Source organism: Lynx canadensis, chromosome E2 (assembly GCF_007474595.2).
Source record: "Lynx canadensis isolate LIC74 chromosome E2, mLynCan4.pri.v2, whole genome shotgun sequence".
Lineage (NCBI taxonomy): Eukaryota > Metazoa > Chordata > Mammalia > Carnivora > Felidae > Lynx > Lynx canadensis.
The window spans coordinates 49,776,770-49,790,847 of NC_044317.1; the positions used below are offsets into that span (position 1 = coordinate 49,776,770).

General features: G+C 43.5%; 1 protein-coding gene across 1 annotated transcript; it reads right to left on the reverse strand.

Moving 5' to 3' along the window:
* Window positions 1–1,269: 1,269 nt before the first annotated feature.
* ZNF285 (zinc finger protein 285) lies at window positions 1,270–13,782 on the reverse strand (the record flags this gene model as incomplete). Its single annotated transcript, XM_032591424.1, is given in 4 exon segments — window positions 1,270–3,724; window positions 5,929–6,055; window positions 13,157–13,214; window positions 13,772–13,782. Coding segments are annotated over 4 exon segments (1,848 nt in total), but the record flags the coding sequence as incomplete, so codon positions are not given.
* Between the last annotated feature and the right edge of the window lie 296 nt (window positions 13,783–14,078).

Below are 14,078 nucleotides of genomic sequence, written 5' to 3' on the forward strand. Positions count from 1 at the left end.
CCATGTACAAACCATAACTAGTAGGAAATTCTAATGTAAGAAAAAGTGAAATAAAACACGGTACAAATAAGTTTCCATTATTTCTTATGGGGAAATTCGTTTTGATATACAAGTGCTTTGAAACACAAACATGTTTCCAGAACAAATTATGCTCACAAACCAAGGTTTTACTGTATACCTCCTCCTCCCAAACCCATCTATAGTCCCAAACTAAACCACAGTTGTGGAAGGGACTTGACCAAACTAGCACCTTCTAAAACCCCATTATTAAACAAGACTATTGAGAAGTGCTGGGGCCACCTTCTGACAATAAACAGCCTTGCCCTTCTGTAAGTTGTTAGTCACATCAGTAAGTATTAGTTTTACTGAATTAAGTTTATTAAGACTATTTGTAGGACACCTGGTCTATTTCTTGCTGCACTTAAGTGGTAAGCTGACAAACTTTTCTCATCCTTACACATTACAGTTTCCCTACTGCACGGGATTTCTGATGCACTTTTGGAAGGCTTTACCACATGCATGTTATCTGGGCCACTTCTTTTTTTTTTTTTTAATTTTTTTTAATGTTTATTTATTCTTGAGAGAGAGAGAGAGAGAGAGAGAGAGAGGCAGAGAGTGAGGGAGACACAGAACCGAAGCAGGCTCCACTCTGAGCTGTCAGCACAGAGCCTGATGCGAGGCTCAAACCCATGAACCATGAGATCATGACCTGAGCCCAAGATGGACGCTCAACTGACTTGAGCCACCCAGGCACCCCTGGAACATTTCTTTTTTATGTACATACCAATGAATGAAGATTCTCACTGAAGTCCTATCCACACCATTTTAGATAGCTGCACTGCCACATATGGCCATAAAGATTTAAAAGTTTCAAACTCTGAATTATGAAGTTGCTTTCTTATGCGAACTCCAATGACTATAAAATATGTTGCTGTTAAATCTCCCTGTCATAGTCAGTATAGCCTGGGCAATACTAGCAACAAATAAACTGTCAAAATGTCAGTACTATAACACAATGAATGTCTATTTATGGGGCGCCTGGGTGGCTCAGTAGGTTAAGCGTCTGACTTCGGCTTAGGTCACGATCTTGCAGTCTGTGAGCACGAGCCCCATGTCAGGCTCTCTGCTGACAGCTCAGAGCCTGGAGCCTGCTTCGGATTCTGTGTCTCCCTCTCTCTCTGCCCCTCCCCCACTCACGCTCTGTCTCTCTCTCAAAAATAATCATTAAAAATTTTTTTTAAATAAAAGAAAAATGTCTATTTATTAAAAAAAAAAAAAAAAAAAAGGTCTAACACAGATCAGATAGCCACCTTCCACCAATCCAGCCTGGAACAGCCTCTAGGAAACATTTCTAGGAAAGATGCCTGGAGGACATCACAAGATGTCTGTAAGGGTCAGGCCTGGAAGTAGCTTACATCACTTTTGCTCGTACTCTGTTGCTTGGAACTGTATCACATGGACGAGCTCTCAACTGCAAGGGTTTCTGGGAAATGAAGTCTTTACGTGACCAAGAAATGGAGCCAGCAAGGTGAACACACAGCCATGCCCATAAAATATCACTTCTAGAGAGCCCCTCTCTGTGTAGAAAACCTTATGGGTTTGGAAACCTGAGAATGTGGACTAATATTCTCACCACACGAATAACAATAACATGGGTTTCATTTCTGAGCACTCATTTTGAGTATCTTTCTAGCAGGTACACTCTTTAAAAAATCTACAGATTTTGGCTGGCCTGAAAGCCTCAGTGTACTCATCTCAATTATAATTTCCTTCCTGGGCATATCCACTCATGGAAATCTGATCTCTAATTATTGTCATTGCCACAAACTGTCTGTCAGTTATCACTTACTTTGCCACTGTAGCATGCGACAGTTGATGGGAGTCTTGTAGACATTGTTGAGATCCAGAGTAGTTTTCTGGAATGCTCTTATGAACCCCTGCTTCCGTGCCTCAGGACATCATGGGTGACAGTGTCCTTGCCCTTTGCTGCCCCAGCCCTCCCAATGGCCGAGTAAGCCTCTATCACCTTCAGTGCATGGACTTTCTTGGTTTCCTGATTGAACCCTGACTAACTACATTGGGAATGTTTCCGTCCTCTTGTGCAGTCTTTGATGAGTAAGATGGTCCGAGCTGTAACGAAAGCCCTGGCCATCCTCACGATACACATAGTGTATCTCATCCGTATGCACTCTCTGGTGAGCAAGAAGGTATGAGTTACGACTGAAGCCCTTACCACATTCCTTACACTTATAGGGCCTCTCTCCTGTGTGGACTCTGAGATGCACTTGAAGATCTGAATTCCGACTGAAGCCTTTACCACACTCATCACATCTATACGGTTTCTCTCTGGTATGATCTCTTTGATGTAAGTGAAAATATGAGCTGTAACTGAAGCCCTTACCGCACACGTCACATGTATAAGGCTTTTCTCCTGTGTGAACTCTCTGATGAGTGTGAAGAACTGAACGGTAGGCAAAAGCCTTTCTGCACACGATGCATGTGTAGGGCTTCTCCCCTGTGTGGACTCTCTGGTGAATGTGAAGGTGTGTGCTTTGGCTGAAGCCCTTTCCACACTCGCCACGCCGGTAAGGCTTCTCCCCTGTGTGCAGCCTCCGGTGGACTTGAAGAACAGAGCTTGAACTGAAGCATTTGCCACACTCACTGCATTTGTAGGGCTTCTCGCCAGTGTGGACCCTCTGGTGGACAAGAAGATTGGAGCTCTGATCAAAGCCCTTCCCACACGCCTCACATTTGTAGGGCTTTTCCCCTGTGTGCACTCCCTGATGAATACAAAGAAGGGACCTAAATCCGAACCCCTTCCCACACGCATCACATCTGTAGGGCATCTCCCCCGTGTGGACTCGGTGATGGTTGTGAAAAGAGGAGTTGCGCCCAAAGACCTTGCCACATTCGGGACATTTATAGGGTTTGTCTCCCGAGGGGCCCTTCTGGTATCTGGGAGGGTCTGCGCTCTGCTTGCAGCCCTCAGCCCACTTTTGATATTCATAAGCTTTGTCCTCTGAATGAGTTTTATAATGAACAGTAAGATCTGAGCTCTGACTGAAGTCCTTTCCACACTGGTCCCATCTACAAGACTGTTCTCCTACATGAGTGCTGGGATGGACAAGAGGGTCTGCAACATCTATGTGTCCCACCTCATAGTGATTACATTCGACAGGTTGTGGTACCACAGGGACTACGTTATGGACTGTTTACTTCACTGCCAAGTGCTTCCCACAGTCAGTGTATCTACAGGGATCTTCTTCTTTACATTCCTGGGAATCATCATGATCCCGTGATGTCTGACTGATGTGGTCATCACCCTGAGCGCATCCATACAGTGTCTGTTCCACGTGAATTTTCTCATATTGTCCTTGAGAATTCTGGCGCTCAGTCATGCGGGCTTCCTTCCAAGACTCGGGTGTAAGGACTTGTGTCGGGCCTTTCCACGCTGTGCCATCTTGATTTTCTAAATTAATGGCCTTTATTACATAGTTCTCACTTCCAGAAATCTGAAGAGACACTCCCGCCCATTCTTCAGAGAGGAAAACATCTCCTTCTAAATACTGGGGACAATTTCCTTGAACAGTCATGATACACTCCTGACCCCCAGTTAATTCACTGATCCTTTGTTTCCAAATCGGCCAGCAGTAGAGCCCTTCTGGCGAGAGATAACTTAACCCTTTTCCCTGAAGATGTGAAATGTTGTCTTTAATCCTGTCTCCTATGAGGAGAAAAGAGAATTTGGCGAAGAGAACAAATAAGTCATCCCTCCAGAGGTTTTCAGAAATGAAGTAGGATGGGGTGGGAAGTTGTCACTGGATTCTATTCATAGAGGAAACAGAACCACAGTAAGTTTAATCTGTGAACTGCCAGTTAAAAATCAGATGTTGCAGGGAAACCAAAAGAAATCTTGGAAACAATTTATAGAGAAAGAAATTCACCTCCCTGCTATAAGAGCAGCTGATAAGACACCTTTAATCACTTGGCTACAAAAGGTACGGGGGAGTCTTCCCATATGATTCATGTCCTTTGTGTGTGTATGTGTGTGTATATGTGTAAGTCATAACAACGGAGTGCTAGACATGGTGACAGACATAAACGATCACAAAGACCTTCCAAGATACTATATAAAGTTGAAGAAACAAACAAGTCCTGTCTCCTGTTAATGTCCCTTCCTTCACATCACTGTCACAGGAGGTGGGATTATCATGTATGTTTCTATACCACCTGCACAACTGTATGTGGTGGATCTAAAACAATGGGGATTGAGATGGGGATAATGTTATGAAATAAAGTTCTTAGGGGAGGTGAGGAGGCACATGTACACCTTTGAGGCAGGCTTAAAGAGACAACAGTTTCTCTGAGATTCTCTAGATTCCATGAAGAGATAAAGTCCACCAAGATCCTGTAGTCCAGCCAGTGATATTTTTTCTTTTCTTTTTTCTTTTCTTTTCTTTTCTTTTTTTTTCTTTTCTTTTTTTTCTTTTCTCTTCTCTTCTCTTCTCTTCTCTTCTCTTCTCTTCTCTTCTCTTTTCTTTTCTGGTAACTAATCTCTATTCCCAATGTGGGGCTTGAATTTATGACCTTGAGATCAAGAGTCACATGCTCTAAAATCCTGTCATCCACTTCCTTAATATCTCCTCTTTAGATTATCTAAACTGCAGAAAATCAAATAGCCATCACTATGAGAATGGACAATTGGAACTGTCAACGGTCTGGCCCCCAGGGAAGCAAGATTGTACTAAAGGGCCATAAAATGAAGGGAGATGAGGTAGAAAAGGGTGGTCATACCCTTGGCACCCTAAAATGGGCTTCAGAATGGCATGAACACCATGATCAAGACCATCCGGACACTGCTTCTGGTTCGATGTCATTTCTGAGTCATTTTACTGAGTGACTTCAATTTGGAAGGTGGTATCAGAGAAAGGGGGACTTTGAGCTGCCCACCACAAGCTTACAGCAGCAGTCTGCCTGTTGTTTTGACTGTATCCACATTAAGAAACACATTTACACTGCGACCTAGTACACACAAATAGACACAGACTGTTAACTAAAACAGCTTTATCACCTGATACTTACCTCACTAGGTGCAATGTACTCTGATAAATTCTGTTGTGTTCTAGTCCATTAATCTGTCTTGCTTTTTAAAAACTGCTGATTATGATAGAGTAACTTGATTTCAGACTTACCGACAGTGCTGAATCCTGCACATTGGGCCTACGTCTATAATCTACAGACACAGTGGTACCTCGTTTCATGTGGTTATTAAACACACAGGGTCTAAAACCAGATTAGGAGGGTTCAAATCATAGCTCTTACAAACTGTGTGATCATGGGCAAGTTATTTACTCCATGCCTCAGTTGTTGCTTTGGTAAAAGGAGGCAAGAACAGCAACTATCTCATAAACTAAACCAAGGTAATATGTGAGCCTCTGAGATATTAAAAGTAGATATTCATCAACAAGAAAGCAAACAAGCTGACCCTTATATCGCACTCACTACATACCAGATCCTGGTTTAGTTCCTTTCACACTCCTTTGCCCAAAATATTGCAAGGGACCGAGGCCCGTGGTAGCGTGTGAACTTCATCAACCTCACTTTAAGAAACAGAAGAAAAGAATGACAGCGTACAACGAGAGGAGGTCAGGGTGGGCTCCCTAACTGTATAGGATGCCCACGGGCCAGCGGGTGCAGGCCTTGAGAGCTTCCTCACCAACACTTCCACAAGGGGCCACCAACTCACATCTATCTGCTAACACTCACTGACTTCAGGTATCTTGTCTGCACATCCCTCAGGTTTTCTCTCCAGTGGCCAAAGCTTCCCTTTGTGCTCCAACTGGAATACTCTCTCTGCTGTGAAGCTGATTATTTGAGGAAACAGGACCAGTGGTTTGCTGCTTGGTTACAGAGGGTTGTTGTCCTCACCCACTGAGACAATGTTCCTAAAGTTCTCCAGCATCACGTCCTGGTACAGGTGTATCTGGGCCTTGTCCAATAGCACCAACTCTTCCTCAGTGAAGACCACAGCCACATCCTTGAAGGTCTCAGTTTCCTAAAACATCAAGCACACACCATATTGATGACCCACAAATGACCACTGGCAGAAGAGCACAACCGGAAGCTGTGCCAGTCCTTAGGTTATTGTCTTTCTGTTCCTAACTCTGGTGTTGAAACCACACACCTTGTAATGCTGGAGCTGAGATTCTGCAAATCACACTTTGAATTTGGCAAGTGGCTCCATGTGAGGCTCAGACACTAGGGGGCGCAAGAGGGATTTTGTAAGGCTAGGAGAGAAAGGGACTTCACTTGCTCCTGCCTGTTTGCTTCCTGTTCCGGTATCACCTCTCTCATGCTCCCTTCTGCCGGTGACAGCAGTCCCTTTCCGCAGGGATGGCTGAAGCCACTTTGCAGTTTTCCCAACACTTACAGAACCAGTTTCATTGTTCCCCACGTCACAGACACCAGTCCAGCCAGCCGGTGTCCCCTCATCAGAAATCTGGGTCCGTGACCGGTGGGCTTCTTCTCTGAGCTCAGAGACACCAGCCAGTCAGCCCCGCCTCCTCACAATTTTGTGTTTCAGTGCCACAAGGCCCCTCCTCCGAGTTTCTAAGTTCTAATAATTCAATCTCTCCCTTGTGTCCCCTCAGCCTGGTTGGCAGTTTTTATGCAGCTGTTACTTCTGTGATACTGTAGAGTTCTCTCTTCACCCCTTCAGTTACCTGGTTAACAACTCCCATACCTAGTGAACAATTCTTTCTATTAAATTCTTCCTGTTCAAATAGCTAGTGTCCCTGAACAGGCCCCTCCTAGTACAAAAGAAATGAGAAACACAGAAGAAATTCAAAGTTTTAGGTAGGCCAAGTGTCGCTTCCATCCTCCACATTGCCTGTGTCCCCCTGTTAACCATCCAGGGTCGCACAAAGAATGTTAAACATCCACGAACATCTGTCTTTGAGTGCTTATACGAGCGTTTCTATAACATAAATTCCTAGACAAGAGACCACTGAGTTACTTGGGCAAGCATACTCTACACTTTGATATTATCCAAAATGTCCTCCAAAAAGGTTGTGCTGATACACTGGCCTAGCAGTATCTAGGTGTCCATTCCCCCTCATAAACCAAGACTTGGCATTTTATTTTCTCTGCCATGGCAGATAAATCTATTTCTAATGGACTAAGCAGACAAGGCAACCAAAAGCATTGGCTGCCAGATTAAGGGGGAAAAAAAAACATAAAAGGGAAATTATTGGGACAATTGGGAGCATTTGGGTATCAGCTAACTACTAAAAAATAATAGAATCAGTAGTGGAATTACTGGATCATATGGTGGTTCTATTTTTAATTTTATGAGGAAACTCCATAAGGTTTTCCACAGTGGATGCACCATTTTTCATTCCCACCAACAGTACACAAGCATTCCTTTTTCTCCACATCCTGGTCAACACTTGTTATTTCTTGTTTTTCATTTTAGCCATTCTGACATGTGTGAAGTGATATCTCATCGTAGTTTTGATTTGCATTTCCCTGATGATGAATGGTGTTGAGCATCTTTTCACGTGTCTGTTCGCCACCTATATCTTCTTTGGAAAAATGTCTATTCCTAGGGTGCCTGGTTGGCTCGGTTGGTCAGGTGTCCAACTTCAGCTCAGGTCATGATCTCACTGTTTATGAGCCTGAGCCCCACATCGGACTCTGTGCTAACATCGCAGAGCCTGGAGCCTACTTCAGATTCTGTGTGTGTCTCTCCCTGCCTCTCCCTGCTCTCTCTCTCTCTCAAAAATAATAAACATTTTTAAAAAAATGTCTATTCCTATCTGCTACCCATTTTTCAATTGGATTATTTGGGTCTTTTTGATCTTTTTGGTCTAAGTTCTTTATATATTTTGGACATTAACCGCTTATCAGATATATCATTTGCAAGTATCTTTTCCCATTCATTAGGTTGCCTTTTTTATTTTGTTGATGGTTTCCTTCTCTGTGCAAAAGCTTTTTATTTTGGTGTAGTCCAAACAGTTTAATTTTGCTTTTGTTTTCCTTCCCAGAGGAGACATATCCAGAAAAATGTTTCTATGGCCAATGTCAAAGAAATCACTGCTTATGTTTTCTTCTAAGAATTTTATGGCTTCAGGTCTCACATTTATGTCTTTAATCCATTTTGAGTTTATTTTTATGCACAGTATTTACCCAAAGGAAACAAAAACACTAATTCAAAAAGATATACACACTCCTATGTTCATTGCAACATTATCTGCAATAGCCAAGATAAGGAAGCAACCCAAGTGCCCATCAATAGATGAATGGATAAAGATGTGGTATACACACACAGAGATACACACACACACACACACACTGCACAATGGTATATTACTCAGCCACAAAAAGGATTGAACTCTTGATATCTGTAACAACATGGATGGGCCTAGAGGGTATAATGCTAACTAAAATAAGTCAATCAGAGAAAGACAAATACCATATGATATCACTCACATGTGGAATTTAAGAAACAAAACAAATGATTAAAGGGAAAAAAAAGAGGGGCGCCTAAGTGGCTCAGTCGGTTGGGCGTCTGACTTCAGCTCAGGTCACGATCTCGTGGTCCGTGAGTTCGAGCCCCGTGTCGGGCTCTGGGCTGATGGCTCAGAGCCTGGAGCCTGCTTCCGATTCTGTGTCTCCCTCTCTCTCTGCCCCTCCCCCATCCATGCTCTGTCTCTCTGTCTCAAAAACAAATAAACGTTAAAACATTTTTTTTAAAAAAAAAGGGAAAAAAAAGAAACAAAAAACAGATTCTTAAATACAGAGAACCGGTGGTCGCCAGAGAGGAGGTGAGTGGGGAGGTGGGGGAAACAGAGGGGATTAAAGAGTACATTTATCAGGACACCTGGGTTGCTCATTGGTTGCACATCTGACACTTGATTTCAGCTCTGGTCATGATCCCAGGGTCACGGGATCGAGCCCCACATTGGGCTCCATGCTCAGCTTAAGGTTCTCTCTTTCCCTCTGCCCCTCTCCCTCACTCACGTGCTCTCTCTTTAAAATAAATAAAATGGAAAAAATTTACAAAAAAAAGAGGACACTTATCACGATGAGCACTGAGAAATATATAGAATTATTGAATCATCATGTTGTACACCTGAAACTATATAACACTGTATGTTAATTATACTTGAATAAAAAAATAAATTCCTTTAAAAAAATTTTTTTAACATTTATTCATTTTTGAGAGGCAGAGCACAAGCCGGGGAGGGGCAGAGAGAGAGGGAGACACAGAATCCGAAGCAGGCTCCAGGCTTTGAGCTGTCAGCACAGAGCCTGACGCGGCACTTGAACCCACAAACCGTGAGATCACGACCTAAGTGGAAGCAGGTCATTCAACTGACTGAGCCACCCGGGTGCCCCCAAAAATAAATGTCTTGAGTGTGATGACAGTAATGTGGAGATGTAGGAAAACGACCTTATTCTTAGGAGATACATGCTGAAGCATCTAGGGATGAATAATGATGCCTGCAATTCGTTCTCGACTGGGTCAGCAAAATGAAATATAGATAGGGGCTCCTGGGTGGCTCAGTTGGTTAAGCGTCTGACTTTGGCTCAGGTCATGATCTCACAGTTAGTGAGTTTGAGCCCTGCATCGGGCTCTGTGCTGACCCCTCAGAGTCTGGAGCCTGCCCCAGATTCTGTGTCTCCCTCTCTCTCTCTGCCCCTCCCCTGCTCACATTCTCTCTCTCTCAAAAATAAGTAAACATTAAAAAAAGTTTTAAAAAAGATGAAATATAGATAAGTATGTGTGTACATATGTGTATTATATATATGTGTACAAGTTAACAACTATGAATCTAGTTAAAGATCATATACTATACTGTTTTTTCCACTTTTCCATGAATTAAAAAATTTGAAAATAAAAAGTTGAGGGGAAAAATAATCTAGTATTAATAGCCATCCCCTGACCAAGAAAACAAATTTTTAAATAAAATGTTATCATTGCAGGGCCGCCTGGGTGGCTTAGTCGGTTAAACGTCTGACTTCGGCTCAGGTCATGATCTCACAGTTCGTGGGTTCGAGCCCTGTTGGGCTCTGTGCTGACAGCGTGGAGCCTGGAGCCTGCTTTGGATTCTGTGTATCCTTCTCTCTCTACTCCTACCCCACTCGTGCTCTGTCTCACTCTGTCTCTCAAAAATAAATAAATGTAATTTTAAAAATGTTTAATAAAAATAAAATAAAATAAAATAAAATAAAATAAAATAAAATAAAATAAAATAAAATAAAATGTTATCAGTGTACTTATCACACTGCTCAACTACGTGGTCACAGACATGTGACTCTCATTAGACTCTGCACCTCAAAAATGCTTCCAACCAAAGCTGTGAGAAGTTAAAATGTATTTCATGGAGCATTTATGCAATTAGCATTTAGCAACTGTTCAGTTCACCAAAACATGGCAATTATTAAAAACAGAAAGTAGGTGGAGAGGCATTATGGACTGGATGTTTGTGTCCCACCCCCCCCAAATTCATATATTGAAATCTTAATCCCCCAAGGTGATAGTATTAAAAGGTGAAACCTTCTGGAGGTAATTAGGTCATCAGAGTAGAGCCTCATGAATAGGATTGATGCCCTTCTAAAAGATCTCCCAGAGAGCTCACCCTTTCTGCCATGTGAGGACACACGGCAAGAAGATGGCCATCTATTGATAACAAAGCGGGCCCTCACCAACACCAAATCTGCCAGCTACCTGATTTTGGACTTCTTAGTCTCCAGAGCTGTGCAAATAAGTTTCAGCTCATTAACCACCCAGTATATCTTAGTAGCACTTCTCTCCTTGGTAGGAGGCAAGAAAAAGGAGTTGGAGCGAGCAGGCCAGGAACTACAGATACTGGACAGCCCAGTGGGATAACTCTAGGGAGAAGGGGTTAGGAATGCAGGCTCACCCAGCCTAACCCCCTTCTCCCTTCTTCGTCTCAATACTCTGGGAAAACAAAACACCCAATTCCCAGCACCCTTTGCAGCCGAGTGGATTCTTTGCTGGGATCCTATGCAGAGACTGCCATATAATGCCGGTACAAGGACTGTCCAAAAATATTAATGACCCAAATTTATAAACCAATACAGATACGATCAATGACTTAAAAAATCTTTTTCTCAGCACACAGCACCATTTATGAAGTACTCTTGTAAAATCTGGGACCTGAATTTATTCAAGTGTTTCGTGCTTCCATTTATAGGAAAGATTATAGCTGGAGGAACCCACTGAATGACAGCAAACAGAAGCATTTTTGAGATAATCGGAGAAAATTGATTATTGCCTAGGTATTAGATGATACCAAAGAACAACTTGATAATCTCAGTCATTTTTTTTCTATCGTCAGTAGAAATACATACTGAAGTATATAGAGGAGAATGGTAACTTAGATTGCTATTTAACAAAATTCTCTCACACTCCCCAATGCCACTACAAGACCAGAGTGCATTTCATTGCCCCGTGACTTTGGATTTGGCTCCACGACTTGTTCCAGCTCTGAGCCTAGGCCTTTAAGAGGTCTCGAATGTTTCCACTTGCTTCCTTCCTCCTCTGCCACCACCCAACACATCCAAGCTAACCGATAAAACTGCTACCACAAGCAGAATGCTACCAAATAAATATCTCTGGCACTGACTTTGGGACCGGGCGGTAATGGTTGAGGAAACTGTTAGCAGAGGCTGGAAAAATGGTCGCCTGGGGGATACAGTGTGAAACACTTGGTAAAACAGTTGCTGGCAATAATTTAGAAGCTAGAAAATGTCCCTAAGGAGAAGGGGCGGACTCAGGCAAGATGGCGTCCAGGCAGAGGAAAGGAGCGGGAGCGCATTTATGTTAGCTCGCACCCGAGCTGCTCTAAGAAAGTAATGGGCTCAGAACAAAACCAATACAAAACAAAACAACGTGCTATCGGGATCTTCTTTTAAAATGCTTTGGGAAAGAAAAAAAGGAAAGTGAAAACGAGATCGATGAAGCAGATGTGGCAAAACGTTGAACCTGCGCTCTACATGGGCATTCATAGTACTCTTTTCCCTTTTTGTATATTTTCATAATTAAAACATTTTTCATGATTTAAAAAAATCACGGCTGCACCCTCGGATGGCCTTTTTGATGCATCAACTTGGCTAGACTACGGTCCCATTATTGAAGCAAAAATTAATCTAGGTGTTGCTGTGAAGATGTTTTGTAGAGGTGATTAAAGTCCATAATCAGATGACTTTGAAGGAGATTATTTTAAATAATCTGGGTGGGCCTGACTCAATCAGTCGAAGGGCCTTCAGACCAGAAGTGAGGCTTCCCTAAGAGAAGAAATTCTACCTGTAGACAGCAGTCCCAGTCTGTATCTAAGAGTTCCAGCCTGCCCTGGGATTTCCATTTGCCCTGCATCCCGCCCCCACCCCCAGTCACATAAAAGAAATCTCATCCAAATCTCTTCTTACTATGTATCTCATGTTGTTCCTACTTCATTGGTTGAACCCTGATGGACATATACCCATTCAAATCTTGCTACGTATGTGGACTGGACCCTGCACTACCCAGAGTGTGGTCATGTATGTACTGACCACGCACTCGAATGTTGTGGCAATGCTGCATTGCTATAGAAGTTTCTGGGGCGCCTGGGTGGCTCAGTCGGTTAAGCGTCTGACTTCGGCTCAGGTCACGATCTCACAGTCCATGAGTTGGAGCCCTGCATTGGGCTCTGCACTGACAGCTCAGAGCCTGGAGCCTGCTTCCAATTCTGTGTCTCCCTCTCTCTCTCTCTCTGCCCCTCCCCGGTTTGTTCTCTCTCTCTCTCTCTCTCTCTCTCTCTCTCTCTCTCTCTCTCAAAAATAAACATTAAAAGCTTCTGGATTCTTCCTTTTGATTGCTGTATTGATCTCTCTGTGACAAGCAGCTCGTGGACTGGCACTTGTGTGCGAACCACACTTGGAATAGCCTGAACTAGGCATCCTGACATCTCTGAGCCTGTTCCTTCCTTTCTGCAAAGGGAGTTAACACCACCTCTCTCACACAGCTGTTAGGAGCAAGGTGAAGTGTCTAAGACACAGCCGCCACTCAAAACTTGGCCATTTCCTTTCAGAAAATAGCTCCCCAGAAGGGACGTGGTATTTAAGGGGGAGAAAGGAAACCTTGACTTACCCGGAACTTAACCGGACTGTCTTCCTCTTGGAAAGAGTGGGATCCTGAGAATGCAGAACTGCAAAGAAAGAATCCATGAAAGCGTGGGTTTAACAAATTCCGAGTAAATCCTAGTTTCTTCTTTTTTTTTAACTTTTTTTTTATGTTTACTTATTTTTGAGAGAGAGAGAGAGAGAGATACAGAGAGTGTGAGCAGGGTAGGGGCAGAGAGAGACAGAGACACAGAATCTGAAGCAGGCTCCAGGCTCTGAGCTGTCAGCACAGGGCCCGACGTGGGGCTCGAACTCACATGCAGCGAGTTCATGACCTGAGCCAAAGTCTGACATTTAACCAACTGAGCCACCCAGGTGCCCCTGTCCTGGTTTCTTCCTATCTGTACAATTTTTTCACACATTCTTCCTTCCCAAGGTATCTTTACCTCTCTTCTCATTCTCAACGGACTGAATCTCACCTCCTCAAGCCTTCTCCCCTGCCCGCATTCCACCCAGGCTCTCCTGTCACTCCTGTCTCGCTCCTCAAACTTTTCAGTCAAAACTGCCATGCTTTTCCTTTTCTCAGACTTGCGTTGTGTTGTGTTGCGTTGCGTTGTGTTGTGTTGTGTTGTGTTGACATCACCTGCATCCTAGTCATTCCGGAAAACAGGCTCCAGAATTTCTGACTTGGAGAGTGATCTCAGCATGACGGGGGAACCTTCTTTTGCTTCCACTTTCACATGCAAGTTACTCCTGTGTAACCGGGACCTGGAAGCTGAAGAACTTTCCGTTAGCTAAGATCTTACAAAACAACCTCTCTCCAGCACCCATTCTATGCTCTGGGACCCCGTGACTTTTGCAAATACTGATGACACAGCTACAACATGGAAGGCACACTCTGCTCTGGAAAAGCTCACAGGATGGAGCGAGGAACTCTCTAGATCTGCTGG